The 17486-nt window shown below is 38.6% G+C and overlaps 1 protein-coding gene across 6 annotated transcripts in view; it reads right to left on the bottom strand.

The window, feature by feature from the left end:
* USP24 (ubiquitin specific peptidase 24) overlaps nt 1–17486 on the bottom strand; it is a 148945-nt gene that overhangs the window by 54157 nt on the left and 77302 nt on the right. For all 6 annotated transcript variants that reach the window (XR_012419749.1, XR_012419742.1, XM_005543253.4 and 3 more), the window contains 12 exons: nt 17022–17120; nt 16740–16913; nt 13431–13516; nt 13171–13264; nt 11635–11790; nt 8575–8672; nt 5510–5605; nt 5167–5395; nt 4311–4470; nt 3305–3460; nt 1307–1377; nt 456–616 (listed from right to left, as the gene is read on the bottom strand). Coding sequence is in view for 4 of the 6 variants with exons in the window: in XM_005543253.4 (XP_005543310.3) it covers nt 456–616; nt 1307–1377; nt 3305–3460; nt 4311–4470; nt 5167–5395; nt 5510–5605; nt 8575–8672; nt 11635–11790; nt 13171–13264; nt 13431–13516; nt 16740–16913; nt 17022–17120 (1580 nt within the window). In the remaining 2 variants the exon portion in view is untranslated. The remainder of the gene's footprint in view (nt 1–455; nt 617–1306; nt 1378–3304; nt 3461–4310; nt 4471–5166; nt 5396–5509; nt 5606–8574; nt 8673–11634; nt 11791–13170; nt 13265–13430; nt 13517–16739; nt 16914–17021; nt 17121–17486) is intronic.

Here is a 17486-nt window from a genome sequence, read left to right as displayed (position 1 = left end):
CACGAGCCTGGACTACAAGCTCTCTTACATACTGAAGCATGTATAAAACCAAGAAAACAAGCCAGGAGGATACCCTGGCTACCTCTAGACATGGAGCTATGAGATATCTGCACTGAAAAAGTGATGCACAAGGGGAGAGAATCAGTATAACCTTTACACAGTGACTGGGCTCCAGTAATTGCAGGCTCTCACCAATCAGGTGAACTCCTTTTTCTCTTTGGGGTAGATGAATCACACAGGGTGAAGTGAGACCTGGGGGTATGGAGAAGAAGGCCTGGTAGTGTTTCTTCTAACTCTCCTATCCAAATGCCATCTTTCAGGACCCAAATGTCAGAAGAAGAAAGGAGAAATTCTAGTCATCTCAATAATGCACTGTGGACTTTAGGGGAGCAGCACACAAATTATCACTTATCTTCTCTCTGTATAAGGTGAGCTTTTCCATTTTTATTACATACCTCTGATTGACTCCTCTCATAATACTAGTTGGAGACCAGAGAGGCAGCTGAGCCGTGAGGATGACGCCTAGAAGAAACTGATTTGGCTTCTGCACATCCGGATGCGCTGATGTGTCTGTCTGACTAAGAGTGTACAGCTGATCACAGGCAACCCGGCGAATCTGAAATTACATGATCAGCAGCAAAGGACAGACATGAATCAACATGTTGAGACTACCTCAAGAGTGATTTTCTTCCAAAGTCCACCCTATTTAGTCACTCAAGTTATTGAAGGATACTAGAAAGGTATGAGTGTTTCAGTTTTTAATGGTAAGGTTTCCATTGAATAAACTAAGGCTAATTAAAACCCACTGTGGTTTGGGAACTGATTTCCCTAATTATTCTACTATTTTACTCTACTCAATAGGTTTATAACTTAATGTAAATGAAAATAAGAAAAAAGAAAGTTTAAGTTAATCCTCAAGGTCATGTAAGAATGTCAGGACTATAAAATCTAATGAAAGTTTATGGGTTGAGGTTGATTTTTCCTGAGTCTGACCAACATGTGGATGCTTAATGCCAGCTGCCCTTGCCAGTTATGGATGTCAGACACTGGTTGTAACATTGTTATAAACAAAAATAACTTACTAACATTAGTCTCATAACTTTTGATGGCATATGGAGGAGACAGTAGAAGGAAAGGCAGTAGAGTCCAAATGGTTACTTTTCTTTCACGGTCTGCAGCCCCTCTGTACACTCCCTGAGAGCACCCAGTGCCACTCCTGTATTCCCAACAATGTCACAGGTAGTTGAGAGAGCTCACAAAACAACAGGACCAAAGGAGTTTTGTAAGTAACATGAAAAATCCTCACCTCAGCACTTGGTGATCCGAGCAGAATATCAATGATGAAATCAGCAACACAGGGCAAGTTATAGAAAGATGCTAAGAAGAAGAAATGGGGGATGTGGGTGTGTGAAACAAGTTAGGTAATGCATTTTCAAATTTTGATTAATTTCTTAAGCTCATCTTAAGCATAAGCTCATCTCTTTTACATATAATAATTCAGAACCTTTTACAACTGCTTTCATGCCTGTCCATTTACCCCGTAAAATTCTAAGTTACTTAAGAAACCATGTCTTATTTTTGGGCCCCATATTTTAGCACAATGCCTTGCACATACCAGTTACAGAATAAATGTCTTGCCTTGAGAAACTATCAATAGTTGCAAACTATAAAATATACCCTAAAATAAACTTACAAATAATAACAGATAAAAGTTTGGAGGGAAGTTATTTTTTCATCTTGATTTGAAAATATCTCTATGTTAAACAATTCTAGGAAAATTAAACGAAATCAAACAGCTAAGAGTAGGACTAGCACACTTTTTAAAAGTGGAGTTGCTAAAACTTCATTTCTGAATATTTATTTATTGAGAATCTACTACACATCAGACAGTGTTTGGGGGCTGGAGATTCATCAGGGAACAAAATGAATAAAAGTCTCTGTCCTCATGGAGCTTTCAGTGTAGTTGGGGAGGAGATAATGACAATAAACACAATAAATAATTATTTTGCATGTTATAAAATGATAAATGATACAGGAAAAAAATAAGGTAAGGGGTCTGGGTAGTGCTGGGGCAAGAGGAGCATTGTAATTTTTTCAAAGGTGGTTGGGGAATGTCTCAGTAAGCACAATGGAAAGAGAGAACAAACAGCCAGTGCAAGGGAAGGAATGTATGCTGGTTGTTGGGGGAACAGCAAGGAACCCAGGGTGGCCAAAACACAGTGAGTAAAAGGGAGAGTAGAAGCAAAGGCACAGAAGTATCAAGGGTACACTGTGTCCACCCCTTGTAAAGATCTGGCTTTTACTCGGTGAACTGAGATGCCACCGAAAGGCTTTGAAAGAGGAGTGACACACTCTGACTTAAAATGAAGAAGGTCCACCCTGGTTGCTGAGTAAAGAATAAACTGCAAGGCAGAAGCAGGGAGATGAGTTAGGGTACTCTTGCTATAGTCCAAGTAGGAAGCAATGGCAGCTCAGAGGGTACCAACAGTGAAAGGGGTGCTAAGGGGTAGAATCTAGAGAGGGCTTGAAGGGGGATGTGCTGACAGATTAGAAGTAGGGGGTGAAAAAAAACATATCAAAGATGAAGCCAAGGTTTTTGGCCAGAGCAACTGGAAGAACAGAACTGCTTTTAAGTTGAGAAAACTCTAGGGTGATATGGGCAGGATTAGGGGAGCTCAGTTCTGGAAATGAGAAGTTTGGGATGTCTATTTAATATCCAACTGGAGATATCAGGACAATGGTACAGGCCACAGACCCAAATTTAGGTGTTGTCAACACATAGAGGAATTTAAAACTGTGAAACTGCACGAGATCACCAAGGGAATGAATGGAGATAGAGAAGAGATGATGAGGAGCTGAGCCCTGGGGTGCTCTCATGGTAGAGAATGATTAGTAATGGTCCCCGTTCACCAAAGCCAACAATAAAGATGAAAGGGTAAATCTTAAGTTACACAATTTTTAATACTAGAGTCATTATCAGGAATTGATATACAATTCTAATTCTGTAATTTACGAACTAGTAAATTTGGGCTGTTTGAATTCCTCAACTAGACAGCAAGCTCGTGGCGTGCAGACACACAGCCCTGGTGACAGCAACTGTGGAACCTCATATACAGAAGGTGCTCAATAAATATTTCTTCAGAATGAGCTACTTTAGCATTATCCTTAGCTACTCCACATGCCAACTTCCCGCCTTTTTCATTTTGACTAATGGGACCTTATCTATAAAGAAATGTAAATAATTCCCAACAGAAACGTGGCCTTTCCCTGAAAGAGATTAATCACAAACAAGCCTCCAGCACACCTAGTTGCTGGCTCCGAAGCTGTAGGCACGTAACAAGAAGAGACAAAGCCTCTCCCGCAATCAGCGAGTCTTTGGTGGATACAGACTGTTGTCGAACACAGATTCCTGCATGCAGGGCTACCGGTTCTCCTTCACTTCCAGAGCTGCAATTGCTTCCTGAAAATAGGTAAGCAGAAATTTACTGTGGATCCAACAGGAACTATGCAATATTTTAATCTTTTTACTATATGTTCCAGAATCCTCATGTGACATTAAATACTTAAAGAAATCACTTAGGTCCAAGAAGCAAGAGAGACTTAACACTGTATTTGAAACACTCTAACTACTTTTTCTTTAAAACACATTTGCAGGCAATAAAAATGTGTTCACAAGGCAAAACTAATTTCAGGTGACAGAAATGAGAATAGTGCAATTCTGTGGGCCTGAGGGAGCCCTCCAGAGTATATGAGAAATGTTTCCTACCTTGTAACTTGATGTAGATGGGTTATATGCACACAAAAATCCTAAAAATTCCACATGCTTTACTGTATGTCAAAATTTTAAAAACTTCCTTTATTATTGAGGTATTTCTAAAACAGAGATTGAGCAGGAAGACCAAACAAAGCTGGGAAATAAAGCTATATTTTCAAAAGCCCTAATGAAAAATAACCTGGTAAACGAAGAAAAGAACTGTTTTCCAGGACAGAATTCTAAATGAATTTGTATTATTGCCACAATGATTGGTTTCATGACACTTTTATACTCAGCTAAGCTAAAAACTGCTGATTTGGTTTCTTCACTTACTCTGTGTGTTTATAAATATTTTTCTTCTTAAGTGAAACATGACATGCATATAGGAACACGCATAAATACCAAGTGTATACAGAGCTTGATGAATTTTTACTCATGCTCACAAGCAAGAGAAGAGGGTCTCCCCCTTTTGTGACTCTGGCAAACCTACACATAGATAATTCTTATGGCTATTTCTTACCCAATGTTCTCATTACTGTCTCTTTTTAATCAGTACCTGAACTGCTGAGTCTGTTTCGAATTCCAGCAGGACACAGGGAATTACTTTCTTTAATTGGCTGGCTACTCCCAACAAGATCAAGCCGTCCTGCAGCCGCAGCCCATGACAATCTCATGAAGCAAGCCACAGTAGAAGTGAAATCACTTACTTCCATCGTCTAAAGAATGGAACAAGTATTATGAGAAAAAGCAATACTTGAACACATGCCCTGACATCTCCAACCTTCTTACAGGTCTCAGTTTCATAAGCCTCCTCTCCCTCCAAGGTCATCCAGAAGGATGGCCTTTCTCAAGCTGCCATCCTGCTCAAGGACTTTCAATTTCTCTGTTTTTTCATCTGTAAAACAGATTGATCTTCATGCTGTGGCTTCAAATTACGCTTTACCAATTTTTTTTCACTTTCCCCCTTTTCCACATAGTATGACCTCGTGACCTCCCATAAGCTCTAGTATTGTCTCTAGTTTGCACGTGTGCTCCCTTTTGCTTGAACAAATCTCTTTTCTCCAACTTTCTAAGTACTAATCTCTGTATATCTAATCCTCATCTGTTCTTCAAGGCCTAGCTCAAACGCCATCTATAACATAAAATCACCCATCACAGCCACAGGTGAAGGAAATTATTCTACCTACTTTGAAGACACACATAACGCTTTGTCTTATAATTTTACAACACTTGATACTTTCTACCGGGAATTAGAGTTATTTATGCCCTAGTGATCTCTTTTTAAATCACCATAAATTTTTTGAAGGCAAAATTCACGTCTTAATCATTTTTAAATCCCCATAGCACCTCTTCCAAAACAAGACATTCTGAATAAGAGGTACTAAAATGTCCTGAATACACAAATCACTTACTTGTATTGCAACTCGAGCAGCAGGGATGATTTCCTCAACCCTAATAGAAGACCTGTCAGACACTGACAACTGTCGGTAGGATGACTTTTCTGGGGTACCACATAAGGACATCTGTCTGCTTGTCTGCCGGCTGACATTTCGGAATGGGCGGGAAGAAAGTGCTTCTATGCCATCTTTGGTGAGGTCTTCATCTAATAACGTGGGCATTGTTTGTCCAACAAGTAAAAATCTTAAAAAGAAACAGCTAGACTTATTCTGAGTCCATTTCACACTATTTAAAAACATGATTTGAAAGAAAAAGTCAAATATTGCCTGTTGAGACTAATGCAATGTATTTACATACCTTGCAAGCTGTAGACAGATGGAATAAACACCCTGCCTTGTTTCATAGTCTACTTCTGATGGGATGGAGTCTCTCTGCATGACATTTACAACCAAACTTCAAAAAGAATAAAAAAAGTCAGGATATTAAAGACTTCTATTTCTTTCATTTTAAATTTTCCATAAGTATAGTAATATAATTGGTCATCAATATCATCACTTAGTTTCTACATGATTCTGTCATATAATGTAAGAGCCTAAACATATCTATCATAATAATTTCCTATGATACCTATAAGCTTCCTAACTGTTCTCTCTGCTTCTGCTCTTGACTCTCCACCTTCCAAACCTATTTTCAAAAGACCCATCAGGGTGATCCTTGGAAAATTTGAGTCAGATCATGGCACTCCTCTGCATAAAATCCTTCAATGGCTTCCTATTTCCTACGCTGAAAAACAGCAGTCTTCACAGCAGCCTATAAGATCCTTCATAACTTGACCTCTGATATCTCTACAATGTCATGTCCCAGACCTCTGTCTCATTTGAGAATGGGAAACACTGCCTCATTCACTCTGCCCCAACCACACTGGCCTCCTGTGGCCTCTGCAGGCACCAGGCAGGTCCCCATGCATGGGTGTGTGCTGGCTGCTCCTCTGAAAAGCTTTCTCCTGGGTCTCGCTCCCTTATCTCCTCAGGTCTTTGCTAGATGTCACCCTAGTGAAGCTTTTCCTGATCACCCTACTGCAAATCACAGCCCCCGAATCCCTGCTTCCTTCTTCATTGTTCTCTACAGCTCTCCTCACCACCTGACACATATTTTTACTTATGTTAATTGTTTCCCCCTTTAAATTGTAAGCTTCATGAGGATGTGGATTTTGGTCTAATCTACTCACTGCTCTGTTCTCAGTGCTTAGAACAGTATCTGGTACATGAATTAAATGACATACACAAATAAGCCAAATGTTTAATGCCTTTAGTTTGACAGCCCTGTAAATGGCTGAGTGATATCAAAGGAGCTTTTACTAAAAACACCTCTACAGTGTTGAACACAGAATGAAGCTACATGTGTGCCAGACCTTCTACAATACCTGGGAATCCTTTTCGCCATCGTTTCCCTGTTTCCCATTCCCTCAACCTCCTCAAGGTCCCTACCCAGCTTCTCTGTGCCAGACCTCCCCACATGAATTCCTTCAACATCCTCTGCTCATGCATCGAGCTGGTGTCCATACTTTCCTCACCCAGAGGAAATGGTATGCCTACTTCTTTCTAGAGAAAATCTGCTTCCAACTGCAGTACAAGTTGGCCCCATCATTTACCCCTTTCTCTTTTATCTTTATTTTTTTCTCCTTCATTGGTCCCTTTTAGTTAGCCTATGAAGAGAACCAAGTCTTCCAGTTTTCCACAAGCTAAAATCAAAACAGAAAAGCCAACTTTCCCCTCAGTTATTTTTCTCTTCAATTTACTGTCACCCCTTTTTTCTGACTCATCTGAAAGGAGAGATCTCTATGCCCTGATGCTACCTTCCTGCCTTATACTTGCCACTCAGCTCTGACAGGTGGATTATGGCCTCATGGTTTTACTCACACGCTCCCAAATCTCTCATGCCATTCTCCACTTTTCTAACAAGCACCCTATCCAATCCAAACCATCTACTTCACATGACTCGGAAGGACCTTGTATGCAATTAAACTTATTTCTCTTGCTTTCCTCTGTTCCTTCCATCTCTCTCTCTGTTTATTTCCCATACTGACTAATGACTCACCATTTCGCCACTCTACCAAGCTACAAACCACAGGGCCATTTTATAAATGTCCCCACCCTCTACCTAGTCATAAATGTCATTCTGTCACTGGCCTTCATCTCCTCTTTGAATACTGTCAGTTCTCAGTCTTCTCTTCCTTCAGTCTCTCCCATTTCCTTTCATCCTCTTCACTGCTGCCAGAGTAATTGTCTCAGGTAATTCTTGGCTTAGAAACTGCCTGCTTTTTCATGGACTACAACACTCATATTCCCCAATGAGACCCTTCTTGACATGTTTCTCTCTTTCATCCTTTGCTTGAACCTCACCAGGCAACTGAGGTGCCCAAGAGAGGTGATGCATCTTCATGCTCTCACTCATCCTTCCCTCCATTACAGCTTGGAGTGCTCTTTCCCTCCTTATTTACCTAGAGGATTTCTAGGTAAATAATTTCCCAATTCCTAGCTCAACGGTCATTTTCTGTGAATCATTTCCTAACCTTATGACCCTAAGCAAATTCAACCAATTTAACCACCACTTTCTCGCCCCTCCCCGTCACAAGTACTTTTTATACATAGCTCTGTTTTAATATCTTTTTTTTTTTTTTTTTTGAGACAGGATCTTGTTCTTTGCCAGGGTGGAGTGCAGTGGTGCAATCATGGCTCACTGAAACCTCTACCTCCCAAGCTCAAGTGATCCTCCCACCTCAGCATCCCAAGTAGTTGGGACTGCAGGTGCATGTCATCACACTCAGCTATTTTTTTATTTTTACTTTTCGTAGACATGAGGTCTCACTATGTTGCCCAGGACGATCTCAAACTCTTGGGCTCAAGTGATCCTCCTGCCTCAGCCCCACAAAGTGTTGGGATTACAGGCACGAACCACCATGCCTGGCCTATTTTAATACTTATAATATAGTTACCTAGCTGTTTGTTATTCTTTGTTAAAACATCAGCTGCCTCTCAAAGGCAGAGATAATATCTAATTTATCTTTGCATCCACAACACTAATACCTTGCACAACATGGATTCACAGGGATCAAATTCACCTTATTTCAAACTGACGTGAGACACAAAAGAAACAGATATAGTCTCCTTGCTTCTACTCTTCTTGAAGATGTCCCCCACTACCAGATGGGAGACATGTTTCCATACATTTCTCAAATAATCAGAAGTAATAAAAGGATTTAAAATATTCTAAAGGACTGAAACATCATTCCTTCTTATAAGAACTCTCACAATGAGTCATATGATACCTTGTAGGAATAAGCAAGACTTTGCAGGGGAAATTAACTAAAATAACTATATTCATGTTCGGCAACTCATGTAACATGACATTGAAACTCCAACCTCAAACCGCCGGCTTTGAGGAAGTTTTCACAGAAGGATTTGGCACAGCTTCTGGCCATGTCATCATCAGCTGTTGGCATGAGTTTGGAGCTTAGAACCTAGGAAATAGGTAAGCACAATTACTCATTCACACATTTTCAGCAGAAATTACTCTTTTATTAAATAAAACATTCAGACAACTTGAGTTAGAATTTCTTTAAATGTTGCACACTGTTTTCCCCCCAGAAGTATGTAGAAGCTGATGTTTCACGATAAAATAATCACATTTTCCCTATTCTATTTACTTTGGAAGAAAAATCTTTCCATTCTAGAGAAAGTTGGTGTGTTCTTTTCATGAAACTGGCAAACATGAAAGTCTCAGGCCCTCAGGCTTAGATAAGAACAGATAATTCCATGTGATATGCTAGATATATTCTTTAGAAAGATATAAACCAAAGTTTTATAAAACAGCCCATATATTAAAAATGCAAGATGAGTTCCCCAATAACTCTAACTCCTATTTATTGAACAACTACAATGTATCAGGCATACGTATTTTACTTGATAGGTGAGAGAACTGAGACCTGAAAGGTTAAGTAGGTTAAATAACCGCCCACCCAAAGTCGCATGGTTAGAATTCAAATTCAGATGTGTCTCATTCTAACACTCATGCCCTTCTATGATGCCGCAATGCCTACCTAAAGTGGAGTTCAACTGAATACTTTGGTTGGGCAGAATTTCACATAAATAACCATACTATAGCCAAGACTACAAATCTAGTTCACATTCTAGTTTTACCTAGCTGAGAGACCTTAGGCATACAATGCTCCCTTTTGTCCTAGTTTTCTCATCACTAAGTGAGCATAGTAATTACCTTTACAGGAAGATCAAAGGATTAAATACTACAGCACAAGCTTAAAGGTGCTTAGTAGAAGCATCAGGACAAAATAAGTACTCAATAAACAACTGCTTATTTAGTTGTGATTTAAAAATAAAAACTCACATTGCCTCAGTCTTAAACTAGATGTGGCTCAAGATCATTTTCCAGTCTAAAAAAATCTGATTCTATGAACCCATGAGTTTTATGAGTTTAGAACTTAATGTGGGATTTTGTTAAAGATGCCTTCTTCTCAGGTTGCTCTTGGAGAAACAGGTCCACCAACCTGGGATAAAGAGGATTACATGGGAGAAAAGGAACCTGTGCTCTTCTAAGCCCTTCAAGCATATAGAGCTCTTTGTCTACATGGACACTCCGATCCCACCCACCTCATGCTTAATGGACAACAATTTAGTGAACTGACAGGTTTCTTCAAAGACACGGAAATAATCCACTTTGAACTTTCCTAGCAGGTAAACAAAAGTTAATGAACAAATTGTAAAGAAATTAACCTTTTAGCTGACAGCAAAATAAGAGCTTTTGGGAGTGTTAGGTTTCCAACTGTTTTGTGTATCTAAATCAAAACAAAAAATATCAAAGGAATTCACACTTACTCAGGAGTCCTAAAATGATACCAGAGGTATTTTACTACTGCAGTGCTATGGCTCTAAGATAATGTAATTCAGATAGTTGATGACAAGTTGACCCATTGTTGGACCATTCTGTTTTTCTATCAAATGTGGGTGTTAAAAATTACACTTGAACTTTTTGGAGATAATCATTTAAAAACAAATGACAGATCTGGCAGGAATCACAAGATGCAAATTCTATAGACTTAAATGGGCTAAAAATTCCTAGGCAATTTTCTGTTTTGGAATACTGTATACATTTTATTTTTTGACATCTGTTTATTAAACAGGGTGAACACTAAGTTAGTATTTTCATTTTGAATAAGCCTCCTCAGTATGCACGAAAGTGTAAAATATAATCTAAACAGAAAGCACTTTGGTACTTCATGCTGTTGTTATAACTTAATACTACACTGAATGCTACTACATTTCATAAAGTTAATTCTTAAACACAGGGATGACTCAACCTTGAACATGGTTTTCATGCTGAATACTGTATATATTTTTAAATGTTCACACTAAACAAGGACATGCTTAATTTTTAAAATATTTGCTAAGTACTTTTTCCTTTTTAGACCAATATGTCTTTTCACAAGAATGATTAAGGCAAATATGAAATGTCATCACACCCTGAAGCAATAAGATACTGTTTGTATGAAAAGTTATCACATTGTACAAGCAACGAGTGGAAAAATGAAGGACTATAATTATATGCTCCCAATTAGATTGTCAATGAAATGAAACTTGGAAAAAATGCAGGTACCCTCTTAAAAAGTTTGACTTTTGTGTACTTAAGATACATGATATAATAATTAAGCTTGCTTAGGCACTGATATGGATTCTTTATTGCCTAGATATAACGTCCTAAAACAAAGCAAAATCACTCAGGGCCTTATTTTCTTCAAACCAAAAGTGGTATGAGGGTCTGACCTATTACTCTCCAAGAGCAGAACTGATTCCAGTTGGTCACTTTCACATAGTGCTTTGTTTACACTCTGCCATCCAGACTCAGTATATCCAGCTTCCGTATGTCTTACTCATAAGATCTTGGAGAGAATATCTTGTTTTTTTCCAACTTTGTTCCTTTAACTACCACTATGACTTATAGACAGTAAACAATTAAATGTATTAGTTTAAAGCTTCCTTTGGGGAGGCTAATTGCAACGAACTGAGTGTTTGTATTCCCCTAAAATTCCTATTTTGGAAGTGAGGACACAGTGAGGCAGTACCATCTATGAACCAGGAGGCCAGCCCACACCAGACACCGAATCTGCCAGTGTCTTGATCTTGGACTCCCTAGCCACTCCAACTAAGAAATAAATGCTTGCAGTTTAAGCCATCCAGTCTACAGTGATTTGTTATAGCAGCCCAAATGGGCTAAGGTAGTGATAAAAATAATCTTTTGCATATTCAAAGGCAAAGAAGTTTCAATTTATAATCTATTTCTTAAAACTAATTTTCAACCAATCATCACATAACAGAAACCTATTTACTTATTTCTGACATGTGAAAGCCTGAATCTATAAATCCAAATAGATCTGTCAAAAGGAAACGGAAAGAAATTAGGTTTCTTACTTCCAAGTTGTAGAGCACTCTGAAGGTAGACATTCCCGGGGCAAAAGATCGAAACAGACTTTCTAAAATTGAACTGGCACTTGGCTGGTGCTGTTGCTTTGATGACAGGGATGGAGATTTTGAGGACTGAGAACTTGATTCAGACAGCAATGTTTTCTAAGTTGAAGAGAATAAAAAAAGACGTAAACTTCTTAAAAGGACAAATTAAAGAGAAATAGATCTTAGTACATGTTCTAATATTCTTTCCCTCTTTAATATAAGCCACACCAATGTTATTTTCTAAAAATTAACTTCATAAAATCACATTACTCTGTAACTATTAAAACATCAAACTTGATCATACAAATTCTAAGCGTTCAATAAGATTCAAATACTACATGAATGCTTCTGAGCATGTATTCTAAGCAACACTGAGAAGGTCATTTTAATTTGTTTCTGTGTTTAAAATTTGTATCTCTAAATATTGATAATAAAATTATAAGACTGCTAAAGTGGTGGGCTTGAAAAATGTGTTAAGCTAATACTAGTGATATATTTTATAATTACATTAGTTCGCTTATCCTTCAAATTAATTTATAAGCAATAAATGACATGACTGAGCTGACCTAAATTTCTAACACTAAATTATAAAATAGAAAATACAGTTCTAACAACTTTTTCTACATGAATTTATTCTGAGAACATAATTAAACAGTATTATAGATAAGACAATATTAATATGTAGATAAATCTCTTAAGGAACCACATTCTAACAATTAACACAAATGAACTTTAAATATCGACTGTGAAAAAATTAAATGGTAATCCATTTATATAAGCAACTCAGACATAGGCAACAATCAGATTCAAAGAGGCATCATAGCTAATGAAAAACTTCTCAGCTGAATCACAACTAGAGTCTGATCTGGGACAAGTAACTTCATCTCTTTGAGCTTTGGTTTCCTAATATATAACATGAGGAGGTGGAAAGGTAGATGATATTAAAGGTTCTTTCCAGTTCTGAAACCTGATGTCATTATTGACTTTTATATAGGCACTTTAAAAGCCAACATTAAGTTCTGATTTCCATTTATGGCAAAGGTATTTCTTTCTTTCTTTTCTTTTCTTTTTTTGAGACAGGGTCTTACTTTGTTGCCCAGGCTGGAGTGCATGTATAATCTTGGCTCACTGCAGCCTCGACCTCTTGGGTTCAAGCTATCCTCCCACCTCAGCCTCCTGAGTAGCTGGGACTACAGGTACATGTCATCACACCAGGGTAATTTTTTAATTTGTAGAGATGGGGTCACCCTACATTGTCCAGGTTGGTCTTGAACTCTGGGGCTTAAACCATCCTCTAACCTCGGCCTCCCAAATTGTTGGGATTACAGGCGTGAGTCACTGCACTGGGCTGGCAAAGGTATTTTTCAAAAGAAGAAAAAACAGTATGGCAAAGATGATATCATATGACCTTGATGTGATTTCAGGTTGCATTTTCACTCACTGAATTGTGATATAAAATTGTAATGCTAGTTAAACAACTATCAAAAATACTCATACCTTTCTTCCTAAAGAATCAAGTTGATCAAGGGCTTCCTGAATGGCTGGATCAGTAGGTATCAAGAGCAGAAGCTTCCGTACTCGTAGAGTTATCCTGAAGTTTTTCAGATACAAACTTTTTTTACATATGAGCCATAGTTTAATAACAAAGTCCATTTGCATGGAATATAAAATAAAATGCATTTCAAGTGAAAAGTGACTTGGCTCCCTAACGTTAGTAACTTTCTCTCTGCCCAAGTCTCACAAATATTTATATTTACCTTGGCTCTTCCAGATTGGCGAGCTGATAAAGCATGTCAAATACATTACATACGAGAGCCATCACTACGCCAGGGAGGGATTTCTCCTGATGGAAAAAAGCAAAATAGAAATTCAAATTTACAAAAGAATGTTCTCCTTTCCTAATCAAACTTACAAGCAATAAAAATACTAGTTCTGAAAGGCTGGTCACCGTAAAGCTTGAGGGAAGCACAGTGCTCATCTGTACTGAAGAACACCACATTGGAACATAATAGATGAGGGATCACTACCTTCTAGTGTGTATTACTTGCTCTCCCTTATCCTGGCCACCTGCCAGTGAAGGGACTAAGATGACAAAGGCAGGCACAGTAGAAGAGAGGTAAAGCAGAGGGCATATGTAATTAATATAATGGAGAGCAGGCACCACTGAGCTAATGACTGCTCACTACCAGAGAACAGGGTGAGTGATGTGAAAACAAAAGTAGTGTGTTTATGTATCTACATTCACACATAACACTAGATATATGTAATTTAAGTTGAGAAAAAGAAGTTACCATGTTTTTTTCCTAAAGATCAGAAAAGACAAAATGGTTATAATTGCATAAAAGAGATTTGGATATGATTAAAGTACTATTTTCTGGTTATAAGGAATAAGAAATCGGACATCATTACACAATGTATTTATAAGTGGTAAGATTTTTAATAAATTCAGGATAAATGTGAGACAGTTAAAAATTAGTAAACTTGAAGACACTATGTACATTGTTTTTGTTGTTATTTAGCTGCTATAATACCATTCTGAGTGGGATTTCTTTTTAAAATTCTTGTTATATATGAAACATAATTTTTTTTAAAATTGAGATGGGGGTCTCACAATATTGTCCAGGTTGGTCTTGAACTCCTGGCCTCCAGCAATCTTCCTGCCTCAGTCTCCCAAACTACTAGGATTACAGGCATGAGCCACCACACCACCACACCCAATCTTTCAATACAGTTAACTTTGACAACCCCACAATACCAACACAGGCTGAGTATCCCTAATTCAAAAATCTGAAATGTGAAATTCTCCAAAATCGGAAATTTTCTGGGTGCCAACATGATACCACATGTGGAAAATTCCATGCCTGACCTCATGTAACTGATTTCAGTCAAAATCTTGTTTCATGCACAAAATTACTTAAGATGTTGCATAAAATTACCTTCAGGCTATGTATATAAGGTGTATATGAAACATAAATAAATTTAGTGTTTGGATTTGGGTCCCATCCTCAAGATATCTCATTATGTATATGCAAATATTCTAAAATCCTAAGGACTACTCAACTTGCACTAAACTTTAAGAATTCTTTGATCTCTCTAGTAAGGTTTATGCTCTGTAAATTAAAAAGATGCAGTCACACAAAGTCTTATGTTTGGAATTAAAGAAATATATATAATAACCATAGGGGGAAAAAACTGTGTATGTCTTTTCAATACCTTTATTTTACATTAGCTTGCTTTCTATATAGAAGCCGAAAAAGCAGAACAGTCTTACGCAGCTTTGTACACCTGGAGTCCTAACACAGACAAGGTACAAAATAAATCAATTCATGAAGTCACTGAAATACTGATTATCTATCGCGTTCTAGGCACTGTTTTGGGTGTCAAGGATGCAGCAGTGAACCAAGCAGAAGAAAATCTGCTTTCATGGAGCTTACATTTTATTGGGGGAGAGAGATAAACAAGATAAATAAAATACACAGTATGCTAAAGAAAAAATAAAGTAGGGAAGGGAAATAAAAAGATACAGGGATAGGAAAGAGGCTGAAAATCTAGATAAGACAGTCAAAGAAGGCTGCCTGAGAATATGAGTAAAAGCTGAAGAAAGTGAGAGTGAGCCACCTATATATCAGGAAAGAACAGTTTAGGCACAGGGAAGAGCAAGTTCACAGACCATGCTATTTGAGGACCAACGTGGAGGCCAGTGCGGCTGGAGTGGTGAGAGGAGAAGCTCACAGGAGACAACCTTGGAGAGGCTCTGGGGGACACATTAGGAAGGCCCTGAAGGTCCCAGTAAAGACTGGCTCTTATTCTGAGTGAGACAGTAGCCACTCGGGCAGAGTGGTACAATCTGACTTATGTTTAGTAAGATCCTGGGCCACTGGGTGCCCTGTAGCGAAGAGACTGAACTGGTGTAAGAGCAGAAACTGTGAGAGCAGTTAGGATACTATTAAAACATGCCAGGTGAGGCATGGTGATTGCCTAGACTGGTGTGCAAGCTGTGGATGCAGAAAAAAGTAGCTGGATTCTCGATGCATTCTGAAGGTGGAGTCAAGAATTTGCTCATGGACACGGGTGTGAAAGAAGGAATCCAAAGATTCTGACATGAGCCAACTAGAAGACTGGAGATGCCATCATTTGCGATACAGCAAGAAAGAGATTTGGAGTGGGAGTGAGGTAGTGGGGAAAAGGGTATAAGGAGTTCAATTTGCAATAAATTAGGATTGGGGTGCCTTGTAGACACTTAAGAGATGGTTAAAGCTAAAAACTAGAAGTCAGCAATGTACACACAATATGCTGAGACTGGAGACTGGATGAGATTATTAAGGGAATGACTGTAGACAGAGGAGAGGTCCAAAGATTGGGCCAGGGAACTCCTCAGTACAGAGATCAGGGAGATGAAGAGAAATTGGCAAAGGAGACCAAAAAACAAAAAACCAACCAAACAAAAAAACCAAACAGGCAGAGAGGCAGTGGAAAGTCACACAAGTCCTGAAAGCCAAGTGAAGAGTGTTCCAAGGGGGAAGTGACCACACGTATCAGCTTCAATGAAACACCAAGAAGACAAGGACTAAGAGGTGGAGGTGACAGACTAACTTGAAAAGAGGTTAATTCTTATCAAGGGAGATCAAGACAGGATGTCAAAGAAAAGCTGGAAAGAAGTTTAGACAACTCTTTCAAGGAGCTTTGCTGATTTTGGAAGGAGAATGGGGCAGAAACTAAAGTGGAAATGGGGTGAAGAGTTTCTTTAAGATGGAGGAAATAACACAACATGCTTGAACACTAATGGGAATGACCCAGTAGAGAGGGGGAAAAAAAATCAATGAAGAGAGAGATGCATGAGAGGACAGTGAGTGGCCAGGCAGAATCATTCAGTGATTGACTCAGAAGGCTGGTAAATTATATTATCTTCTTCTCTCAACTGAATCCCAGCCTTTGTTATACAGTTTGGAAGAGTCAGAACTTGTCTGAGAGAAAAGGATATCATCATCCAAACCCATATGGGCGGAACACAAAAAGACAGTGATTGTTAAGTTCTTGTTTTTAAATTGAAATTGATCACCCAGTACCTGCTCCATGGCGTATGAAGAACTAAAAACCCCACTGCTGCTGCTGCTGGAGCTGGTTGAAGAATCTGCTGAACTCCCAGATGGGGTCCCACTGCCAGAAGTCTTCACTGTAAGGATCTGTTCATCAGAAAAGCCCAGTTGGTGGAGTAGCTTTTGATCTTTATTCACTGTCAGCTGCAAAAAGTGGTTTCTTAATTATCGAGAGGAAAAGAGGAAATTATTCATATCAGGCTAAATATTTGTATCATTTATTATTCATAAAAACTGCTTATTTAAACCTACCAGGCTATCATTTGTAAATATCTGTATATTATCCATAGGAGAGCACAACTGCTTGGCTATTTTCCACCGGACACTCCCTATGGTTTCATTACTGTGAGCCTGTAAAATAAAATTAAACATGTTGTGAGAGAATTCATTTATTTATTCATTTAAACAACTGGTCATCTACTAGGTAATGGGCACTGTTCTAGAAGCTGGGAACACAGCAGGGAACATAAAGACAAGAACCCCTACCCTCGTGAGGCTTCCCTTCTGCTATAATTAAATGTTCCATTCCACACTCCACCTCCTCCCCATCAAGCATGGAATGAGACCTCAAGCCCTTCTTCCACTGCGGTGTTGTCCACTCTTTCCCTTTTTCACTGTGCTCCCCTCACACCAGCCACCTTGCTTGCCTTTGTACCTGTTCCTCCATTTGCCTGGAATGTTCTCCCAAGCAAACGTCATTTACCCTGTCACTTTACT

The sequence above is a fragment of the Macaca fascicularis genome, chromosome 1 (assembly GCF_037993035.2).
Source record: "Macaca fascicularis isolate 582-1 chromosome 1, T2T-MFA8v1.1".
NCBI lineage: Eukaryota > Metazoa > Chordata > Mammalia > Primates > Cercopithecidae > Macaca > Macaca fascicularis.
Note: the sequence above shows the minus strand (reverse complement) of the source record. Positions and strands in the feature narration are given on the sequence as shown.